Source organism: Anoplophora glabripennis, unplaced genomic scaffold (genome assembly GCF_000390285.2).
Source record: "Anoplophora glabripennis isolate ALB-LARVAE unplaced genomic scaffold, Agla_2.0 scaffold264, whole genome shotgun sequence".
NCBI classification, from domain to species: Eukaryota; Metazoa; Arthropoda; class Insecta; order Coleoptera; family Cerambycidae; genus Anoplophora; species Anoplophora glabripennis.
In genome coordinates this window covers 245,293-257,043 of record NW_019416520.1, presented here as the reverse complement: position 1 = coordinate 257,043, position 11,751 = coordinate 245,293, and the positions used below count along the sequence as shown (strand labels likewise).

Here is an 11,751-nt window from a genome sequence, read left to right as displayed (position 1 = left end):
GTAGTTTTGTTTCTCAGTGTGACATATTTCTGGATAGGCAAAACTAAAATTTATAAAATCAGTCCGTCAACCGATAATTTTTTTGACGCAAGGGGTATGCAAGGCATTATTTATTATTTTTATTCCTTTCAGCATGACAGAAATACCTATAAATTAATTAAAAAGAGAAAATCCGATTTAATTTTGTTTTTGTTATTTATACTGTTATTTATCAATTTATAGTTTTATTTTGTATATGTTTTATATTATTTTTACATGAGCAAAATATTAAGTCATTTGGTTTGCACATGTCAACGGCAGTTTGTCAATGATGAATATTTCTGGGTCGGTTGCCATGTCGTCGGTTTGGACTTCTTGAATCCTAATTTCAGTTTCTTCTAAAAGCATTGAAATGTTTCAAAAACCGTCGACGTGGAAACTAATGTGGAAATTGTTCAGCTGTTGAGTTTCTTTTATTTACATTAAATAAATATTATTCAGAATTAGCCTCCAAATTTTTTAATAGAAATCCCGTTTTTTTTGTCAGTCATCCTCGTCATCCCTAAAAGTCACAAAGAACAGTTAAGAACACTACTTATATAAACTAATATTAACAAAAACAAAAAGCTTGACATTAAATTCGTGGAGCAAAATAATCTAAAGACAGCCAGTCAATCCATTTTGCTTTGAGGTTCCCCGCATGCGCAAATCATTTTTCATTTATTTTCATCTGTTTTACATAAAAAAGCTAACATCATCTATTAACATCAGTTCGATTCATGCAACCTCATGCAAAGTGGATTGGCTGCCTCTAAACTAAATGCTATTCTTTTTTTTTTTTGTTAAACTTCAGTCACTCAAAAAATGATAGGTATTTATTTATTTATTTATTTAGAAATTACAATATCCAACGGGACAAAGTCCCAATTATAGAATAAGGTAAAACAGAAAACCTTAACTAAATTTTAAAAGAAAAAGACAAACTAACATTAAATATAAAAATATAAATACTACATAACATAGAGCAATCAAAATATTGTGTGAACGACTGGACTGGAGTCAGTAGCTTCTAATCCTGCCCTGTTCTGCAAGGTACATTTGATCTAGGGTCCTAGTTAGTTACTTTTTTGGTGATCTCTTAAGCATTAAACACGAAGTTAAGAAGAAAACTGAATTTATTTACTGGACACCAAAGCAAGAGCAAACTATTTTTTAAAATGTAATCACTTGCTTTTAAAAATATCTATATATACAGAGGGATCCAAATTTTAATTGGAAAACTTCAGTAGGTTCTCTAATATAATTATTTTGTAGCTACGACTATTTTTGTTGTTACAACAACAGGATATTTTCACAAATAATAAGTTACAAGAACTATGTTCAAAAAATTTAAAGACATTAAATTATTTAATTAGGTACTTCTATTCATAAAGAAATATAATAGAAACATGTCAAACACGAGTAATAGCACCTAAAATGCATTCAATGTGACCAGTTACACAGGCCACTAAGGAACATCCTACAGGACCAGTTTGAAGAATGATTCAGTTCATAGTACACTTAGAACCAACAACAAGAACCGAATCAAAATCAGGTAGGGCCTGATATATTTCTGGTAATGGGACTAACTCCACAGAGCCTAGCCCAAGAACAAGCGCAGATCAAATATTCCTATCTAAGAGTAAGGAAGACCAATGTAAGTCTGTAACTGGCAGTGACCAGGTACAATGGTATAGTCTGAAAAACCATAGTACTTTAACTTATCAGCACATGGTGTGAAAACCATAAGACGACTATCAATTACAAAAAGGGAAAAATGTCAAAACATTAAATTTTTTATTAAGAAATATAACCTTTAAAAAAAAATAAACATTTATTTAGCATTTCCATAACAAAGGTAAGTTAAAAGTAATTAAAAATACATACATAAATACAAATACATACAGTCCTTGTTCATAATTCTGCTTTTATGACTAGAAAGAACTTCAATTGAATTAAGTTAAATAAACCAATTTTTAATAAAGAAATTTCAAAATTATATTTGCATTATTAATCCAGTTATTCCCACTACATGATCATAAGTTGTTAATTTCTGGGTAATTTAACCAAATTCAGTCCATATCCGAAACTTATTCTTCTATTTTATCTTCAAGTAGTATTCCATCTGTCTTGTCAAATCCATCAGTGAGCTCTTTGGTAGGACTATGCAGAATGTTAGGATTCTTTTTGTACAACTGTTGCATTTTCTGTAGAAGAAGCTTGTCACCATAGAAGAAGCCAGTGATGTCTATAAAAAGTTCTTCTGCCGACTCTATGTCAGGAATGTGCTTCTCAAAGAACTACAAAAAAATGGGAATAGTGTTTATTTGAGAAAATTAAACGCGAATAGTATTCGAAAACATGAGTTTTTTTGAGGTGACGCAACCTTTCGCAGTGCGCTACACGAGTGCTTATTGTAACTTGCGAGAACGCGTGCTATAATTACCTATTATAGAGGCCAGATTGAGTCTCAGATTAAGCCGAAAAGAAGAGGATGAGGAAAATATCAATATGGACTTTAAAAGCGTTTTTCGTGAAACTATTTTTTTTAACTGGCCGGAGATATATATACATATATAAAGTTTTCAGTTTTTAACGAATCGACTTAAAATTTTGTAGTTTGTTATTTCACAATATAATCCGGTCAAAAGAGTCATTTCAATTTACAATAATTCACATACAGCTAAATATTGGCATAGGTTTTTGGTATACTATTATAAGCAAAATGTCAAAAGTCCCCGGCGATCCCATGCGTTAAAAATGCATTCAAGATCAAATGTCGCAAATATCGGTAATTTGCATTTTTCTCGTAAACGGTAAGTGTTATCATAGAAATAGATCTGACAAAAGTTGTAAATCATGCAATTGTCTACAAAAATTGTCTCAATACTTTTTTTCCTATGGATCATCATTCCTGAGATATCACCATTTCAAACGTCGAAAATACTACTTAGCACGCTTGGGATCGGTGGGGACTTTTAACATTTTACTTATAATAGTGTACCCAAGACCTATACCAATATTTAGCTCTATGTGAATTATTGTAAACTTACTACAGTGCAACCTCTTTAATCTGAACACAAGTTAATACGGTCACATGCTAATCCGAACGGCTAAATCTGAACGATGAGAAGAAAAGACTAGATTGCTTCACGCGTATGCTCGTAGTAGGCAGTCGTTCGCGCCTGTCCGCCCAATGTCAGTTTGTTTGCCGATAGCGAAGAACCTGTTGCGTGTCGTGTTTTATGTAATAATTTTGGAGATTTTTTGGAAGTAAGAAAAATTAAAAATGTGAAAAGCGTAAAATAATACTTATATGTATATGCAACTACATGTTTATGTTTTACCTTATATAAGTTTTGTGTCTTATATGATTTATGTTTACATTGTTATAATAAAATGTGTATGTACTTACATAATATACAGTGTAGGAAAGTACCGATGGTCTATCAGAAGTTAGGTGAGAGCGATAAAGTAAGCCATAGAAATCCATGTAATAGACAAGGATGGCTATAATTAAGGCGTCTAATTGTCAACGCCCATTTCGCCCTTCCACAAATAAGAAGTGGATCTTATTTGTGGAAGGGCGAAACGGGCGGTGACTATGAGAGGCCTTCATTATAGCCATCCTTCTCTATCGCATGGATTTCTATGGCTTACTTTATCGCTCTCACGTAACTTCAGATAGACCATCGGTACTTTTCTACCCTGTACATATGTACAAATCTTTATAGTATGTTCAATAATCCGAACGATTCGATAATACAAACAATGCCTGGCAATGTGGTGTTCGGATTACAGTGGTTCCACTGTACTATTTTTTGGTCTATTTTGGCCGGATTAACAACATAACTCAGAAACATTGTAGAGGTTTTTGATTGATTAACAATTTTCATTGTTATCAACAATTTACTGCAAAAATTTTCATTTTTTCAATATTTTTTTTTTAATGTTCACTAAATCAGCAATTACTAATATTTTTTAATTTCCCTACGATGGTCCTTAGTGTATAAATCAGAAAAAATTTTGTTTTTTTGTGGCAAGACCATTTGTTAATAAGAAACCCTTCCGGCCATACAGTCTTCTGAAAAATAGGTGTCGGTTTCCATCACCTACACCCGCCATTTTAAGTGTGACAAAAAGATATTATTCGTCACAGTACAATAATGTCATATATACAGGGCGATTCAAAATTCATTACAATAAAGAGTTTAGGGGAATATTTTTGAGGTCAAAATAAGTCTTATAAATGTGGGTTCACAAATGCTTAGTTTTCGATATATGTTAGTTTTTTATTTTTTTTTTATTTTTTAGGAATAATTTGTAAACAAATTTAAATGCTGTCATAAAACTTCGGGCACAGGAGTTTTTTAGGATGCTAAATTTAAATATGTAATTGGTTTTGACACTGCTTGTAGAGGGCGCCACCTATAAGGGTACCCTTGAATTAAATTGGCTCAAATTTTTTTGCTACCTTGTACATTGACGACTGATGTCTTATAGTGTTTACTATGAAATAATATCATTTAATATCACAAATAATTATTGCCAAACAAAATTTTTTAATTTATAAAACTCCTGTTATTATTATTATTTAAAACTTTTACTTGTGTATCCACCCGATGGACTGGCAAATCTAAATTGATTTACGCAAGATGTTTGTTGAATGAGTGTGGTGTGATAGCTGTAGTTGAAATAATAAATGGAATGACGTGCATTCATTTTTTTTTTCCTAAATTCTTTCTATTTCTATTGCCAGTTGATATTTTCATTTTTTTCTGAAATTTTTTATAACGATATTTTGATCAGCTATACTGGGTGATTCAGTTTGATATTCGCGGTCTCGTATCTCTTTTATTTTAACAAATAGCTATAACAAACCCTATATATTTTTAAATCGCCGCTCAAACTCTATCAAATGATATTATTAGATCGTCTCCATGGTAACATATGTCAAAATTGTGATTTAGATATGTCAAAATTCAGTTGTTTCCGCAGTTGGCTATCATTTTTCAGCTATAGACTTCCTTACATAGCTGAACGTAGAAAAAAATATCTTCCCGAATTGATAAAAAAATATATAGTGTGTCATTTGCACAAAAACAGTTAACTATAGCAATTTTGACATATGTTACCATGGAGACAATCTAATGTCATTTGATAGAGTTTGAGCAGTGATTTAAAAATGTATAAGGTTTGTTATAGCTATTTGTTAAAATAAAAGAGATACAGGGCCGCGAATACCAAACTGAATCACCTGGTATACAGGGTGGTCCGAATTTTATGCAGGAAACTTCAGAAGCAGATAGATCTCTTTACAATAGGTGTTGGCCTTATAAACATAGGTCTGGAACTGCCTCGTTTTGGAGATACAGTTTGTTGGTTGTAAAAAAAAATGATTTTTTTGTTTTTATCTCCGGAATCTATCAACCGATCTCAATAAAATTTGGTACAGATAATGTACGATAGTAGGCCTTGCCTAAAATATGAGCTCTAAAGGTTCAACCAGGGGTGTACAACTGGACAGGGGTGACCCCTTTTTGATTAAAAAACTTACGCCACTGCATTTTTTACATGTTATTGTAACGGATTTATATTCTAATGTACAAAATACGTAAAAATTTTCCCCTAAGATTCGCCGTTTTCAAGTTATTCATGCCAATACAATCCCCTTGTTCCAGACACTTTATATACTTACATTTGTTATATTAACACAATCACAATGAAGAAAATAAAAACCATAGTCATGACTGGGACTGACAGAATGACTGAAATCTATAAAGTGACACTGCCCGTCATGCCAGAGAATATTATGTTCCGACATATCACCATGAATCAAGTTTGCTTTCTGATACAGTATCTTCATTGCATTCTTTACCTACGAGTTGAAATATATTAAAAATTTATCAAAAGTGAAAGGTTTGCACGAATTTGCAAAAAATGTTCAATGCATAGTGAAAACTACCTGTTCATAAGCCTTGACGAAATCAGGATAGTACAATGCAGCATATTTCAGTTTAAAAGCAGGTTTTTTATCTGTCCCAATGTAAGACATAACGAGAATATGCCTTTTTAATTTTATAACTTCCGGGCAAGAAATTCCTACTTGCCTTACGCGTACCAGATTGTCCATTGATTTTTGTGCCCACCACTGGACTGTTTTAGCTTCATTTACTAACCCTTCTTTATATAGATAACATAGACCCTGTTGGCATTTAGAAACTCTTTTGAAAACTTTGATCGCACATCTTTTGGGCCAGTTCTTTGTGGCATGCTGATAAGATGGGTCCAAGGTACCGAGAAGTATTACACCTTCTGTACCTGCAAGAAAATAAATAATTTCAAAAAAACAGTGTAATATTTAGTAGTAGCAAATTCACTCCTTAGATGCTGAATGTATTTACGATTTTCAGTCAAAGGGATTTTTATTTTAATACAACCACTAATAGGAAAACCAACTCATATTAACAGATATCAAAATTTTAATTCGAGGCACCATATTGATATAAAGGAAGAAACAATCTTAAGTAAAATGTGGAAAACTAAAGTCTTTCCGTAGTAGCTGTTTTTAAATTTTGGTCTTTGTCAAAGGTGATTTTAGAATAGAAATACAAGTATTTCAAGTATTTCAAGTCAGGTATGTGTTTTTGTATAATTATGTTTAGACATATCAATTTGAACTTTTCTTTGATAATTACACAGCCCCACAAAAAAAGTGGGAAGTCCGAAAGACAAGTATATGTTTTTGGGGTCACTGAATCTGGGGTCCATTTAGCCTGATCAGGTCTGCCAAATATACTCTCAAGTTCTAATCTCAAAACACTCAAGTTAAGCATTTACGCATATTAAAATTTGAGTAACAAATAAGATTAAAGGAAGAAAGCTTTAAGTCTGAGCCAGTGATTCTCAAGTTAATTGTTTTAACATGACAAAATTCTAGTATCAATAAGCCTAATTAATGTGTCCATTAATGCTACGTGTACATTTATTTCCACAGTGAGTCGGTGTTAATTGAGATTTTTGAGAACAGTTTTCTGCCTTGATGAATCACATGAAATCACTATATCTCAATACTATTATATCGAGACTATTCACTTTTGTGGTATCAAACTGTTTTGTTGCCAAAACATCTGTGAAGTGGATTTCATTTATATTTGGAGGAAATGGAGTGTCGGGACCAAGGCAGATGGGATATAAACATGTTAGTCGATTACTGCTGGTCGTTAAAACAAGATTTACCATTGAAATCGAGAAAACATAAAATAAAACCACTTCACAGATCTTTTGACAACAAAATAGTTCGATAGCACAAAAGTGAATAGTAGTTTCGATATCATAATAGTGAGATATAGGGATTTCATGTGATCCATCATAGCAAAAAGCCTCCTATCTTGAAAAAGTGTTCCCAAAAGTCTCAATCGACACAGACTTACAGTGTAAATTAATGTACATAAACCATTAACATACACATTATTTTAAAGCTTACTTAATTAGGCTTATTGATACTAAAATTTTGTCATGTCAAAACAATTAACTCGAGAGTCAGTGACTCAGAGTTAAAGCTTTCTTTCTTTAATACTATTTGATACTCAAATTTTAATAATCATAAATGCTTGAGTATTTTGAGTTTAGAACTTGAAAGTATTTAGCAGATTTGATGGGGTGAACCGGACCTCGGATCGGATTCAGTAACCCCACAAACGCATTGATATTTAGGTTTACTTTGTTGGCAATTGATTCTCTACATTTGATCTTCAACAAACCTTAATCCAGACCTGATCTGGGTCTTCTGCCTTTAAACTTTTGGTCAGGGGCAAACAAAAAACATTTCATTAACGTTTGGTTTTGTTTCTGGGCAAGGTTGCATTTGGCATTTGTATGTGAACATTGTAAATATGGACTAAGCTTAAGAAATGAGACTGATTTAAAACCGGGATTTTAACATTTGAACTGATAAAGCAAAACAGAATACTAACTAAAAAATTAAATGTTGGCAACGACCTTCACTAATGCAATATGAGCTTTATAAATGAGAGATTTTAACAATTGTTAAATTAAAATCACATATTTTAAAGAGCAGTAGCAAACTTGTTTTCAAAAATCTTTATCAGAAAACTAATTTGACTGTTAGACAATATGCAGAAATATACAAATATTACTTTAACGCTCAAGAGAAATTGGAAAATTCATAAAGAGTGAGTACGCCAGTATCACACATTCAAAGTTACAATATCTTGTAAATCAAGCCTATAAATAAATATTTTACAATGAAAAAATAGAAAAAACACTTGATCCTAAAATTAGTATATTTGAATAAACATGGACATGTATAGACATGCACAAAAAAGTAAGAAAGAATAATGTACAACAGTTTTACAATCCTGTTTTCCTTCATTTGCACTATGATTTTTTTTATCAAAATTCGAAAATTAAAAATTACCCATACCATACAGGGTGACCCACCATACCAGGAACTGCTTCGATTGATATCTAGGAAGGTACTGCTCCGAAAAATTGTAAAATTTGGCAACATGGCAATGTCCCTGGAGCGAACACAGCTCGGAACACAGCTAAAATATCCAGAACTCTCCAGCACTTCCGGTTATTACGGAAGTCGACACCAACTTCGTTATTTTAAATGGAACAGCCTATATATTATTGCATTTTCGTATTCCACGTGAAATTTGAGGGTCACTTTATTAAATATTCCCTATATCTAGGAGTTATAGATTTTGAGATAATAATTTTTAAAGAAAAATTTGACAGATGCAAGGGTCCGCGGAGATGCTAGTAACTCTTTTCAGGAGCGTGATGTCAAGGGGATTTTTGATACTTGTAAAGGGCATAGGTAACATTACATTATGGTATACCAACAAATTAAAATATTTAATACTAGGTGTTTCATTTTTGCTGTTACATTTTGATAACTTCAAACAGCTGTAACTTTGTTAACTTAAATGGAACGCCCTATATTTTTTGACTCTGTCATATACAGATTGAAATTTCCTTTCAAGCCATATAATCATTGTTAGGGTTGCCATTACTACTTTTAGAGATATATGCAATTTTCTATTTTTTGGACACTTTTTCTTGTAACAGACCTGTTGTCAAATTGGCCATGACCAGAAACACTCCAAAAACAATTGAAATAACATAACATTTGTCAAGTTAGTTGTCAAATTATCATTGTCTGAATAGTTTTTGCCGAAAATTGAAATAAAAATGCCTGGGGATCCCTTAAATTATAGTAATGAGGATTATTTTAATTCGTTATTTATGGAAAATGTGACAAAGTAATTTTAAAAACATGTAGAGAATCTGCTGCTTGTTTCCATAAATAACAAACAAATTAAAATAATCTTCATAAGTATAATTTAAACGATCCCCAGGCATGTTTATTTAAATTTTCAGAAAAAACTATTACATACATAACAATAATTTGACAACTAACTTGACAAATGTCAAGTTATTTTAATTGTTTTGAAGTGTCATGTCTGGTCATGGCCAAGTTGACAACAGGTCTGATACAAGATCGAAAGTGTTCAAAAAATAGAAAATTGCAAATATATCTAAAAGTAGTAACGGCAACCCTAACAATGCTTATATGGTTTGAAAGGAAATTTCAATCTGCATACGACAAAGTAAAAAAATACAGGGTGTTCCATTTAAGTTAACAAAGTTATAGCTGTTTGACGTTATCAATATGTAACAGAAAAAATGAAATACCTAGTATTAAATGTTTTAATTTGTTGGTATACCATAATTAAGTGTTACCTATGCCCTCTACAGGTACCAAAAATTCGCTTGATATCACGCTCCTGAAAAGAGTTACTAGCATCTCCTAAACCCCTGCATCTGTAAATTTTTTTCTTTAAACATTAATATCTCAAAATCTATAACTGCTAGGAATGGGGAATATTTAATAAGCGACCTTCAAATTTCACGTAGAACGCGAAAATGCAATAATATACAGGGTGGGCCACCAGTAACATCTCGATCGCTAGTGACCAAACGGCAAATGTTATAGAAACCTGTTTAGGTGGGTATGTGTAGGTTGATTACGGCTACATTTTAAAAATATTTTGAAATATACAAGGTGTCCAGGAAAAGTGTACCATATCAAAGTTATGTTTTTCTAAATGGAACACCCTGCATTTTACTGCATTTTTGAAAGCACCGTAAAAAAATAGGTGAATTTTATTAGAGGTTCTGCATACCTAGGACTTTTTTAGATCCTTGAATTTATAAATTGTTATATTTGTCGTCACTTAGTATTATACAGGGTGTTCAAAAAACTGCTGAATACTTCTCTCAACTTTAAACAGCAATAACTTGGTTATTTTAAATGGAACACCCAGTATATTTTTACTTTGGGAGTTGGGAAATTTAAAACTCTTTCAAACTGTGTATAGGTTCCCTATACCTATCTCTAACGGTATTGGAGATATTTGTGCCGTTTCGTTTTTTATCGATTTTTTTTGTAAGATGTATCCACGTGTCTTTATCGAGGTCTTTACTGAATTGGTTTGGGTTCTTCTTGATGACGTCTCTTTAAATATAAGGAGAAAAATGTGAATGCAAATAGATGGCGCACCTGCACATTTTTCATATTCAGTGAGAAATTATATAAATCGATAATTAAGTAATAAATGAGTAGGTAAGAATGGTCCATGTCAGTGGCTACCACAGGTGTCCAAACCTCTCGTAATGGACTTCTTTGTTTCGGGCTGTATAAAAATATATCTTGTACACAGTGTTCCACCTACTACTTGCGATGATATGAAGGAAAGGATTAGATATGCATTTGCCACAATCACCCCAAATATTCTAAGGAATGTGAGAATATCATTTGAAGATAGAATAAGATGCTGTATTCAAGAGAATGGTTATCAATTCGAACATCTATTAAAATTTTTCTTTGTTTCTTCTAAAAGTAAAATTTTCTTTAATAAATATTTTTCACGTTCATAAATAATTCAGTTACTTACTACAAACATATTTATACAAAATTAATAACTTTTTATAATTATTCTGCTTATAAAATAATATTTTTTATTAGAAAACTTTTTTGAATATTGTCATGATAATGATAAAAGGAAATTTTACTTTTAGAAGAAACAAAGAAAAATTTTAATAGATGTTCGAATTGATAACCACTCTCTTGAATACAATATCTTATTCTATCTTCATAATATGATATTCTCACATTCTTTAGAATATTTGGGGTGATTGTGGCAAATGTATCTCTAATCCTTCTAATATTTATATAATTTCTCACTGAATATGAAAAATGTGCAGGCGCGACATCTAATTACATTCACATTTTTCTCCTTATATTTAAGGAGACGTCATCAAGAAGAACACAAACCAATTCAGTAAAGACTTCGATAAAGACTCGTGGATACATCTTACAAAAAAAATCGATAAAAAACGAAACGGCACAAATATCTCCAACACCGTTAGAGATAGGTATAGGGAAACTATACACAGTTTGAAAGAATTTTAAATTTCCCAACACCCAAAGTAAAAATATACTGGGTGTTCCATTTAAAATAACCAAGTTATTGCTGTTTAAAGTTGAGAGAAGTATTCAGCAGTTTTTTGAACACCCTGTATAATACTAAGTGACGACAAATATAACAATTTATAACTTCAAGGATCTAAAATAGACCCTCCAAAGCTGCTTCCTTAAAATTATTTTTTTATTGCTAATATTAAATTTCTACGCTATGC

General features: G+C 31.7%; 1 protein-coding gene across 3 annotated transcripts in view; it reads right to left on the bottom strand.

The window, feature by feature from the left end:
* Positions 1-1,833: 1,833 nt before the first annotated feature.
* The window catches only part of LOC108905156 (serine/threonine-protein kinase RIO3), a 14,695-nt gene continuing 4,777 nt past the window's right edge, over positions 1,834-11,751 (bottom strand). For 2 of the 3 annotated variants that reach the window (XM_018707934.1, XM_018707935.1), the window contains 4 exons: positions 5,984-6,339; positions 5,717-5,896; positions 2,118-2,318; positions 1,834-2,058 (listed from right to left, as the gene is read on the bottom strand). In XM_018707934.1, coding sequence (XP_018563450.1) covers positions 2,047-2,058; positions 2,118-2,318; positions 5,717-5,896; positions 5,984-6,339 — 749 coding nt within the window. In that variant the 3' untranslated portion in view covers positions 1,834-2,046. Of the gene's footprint in view, positions 2,319-5,716; positions 5,897-5,983; positions 6,340-11,751 lie in introns of all 3 variants that reach the window. The other variant, XM_018707936.1, reaches the window with a different exon arrangement.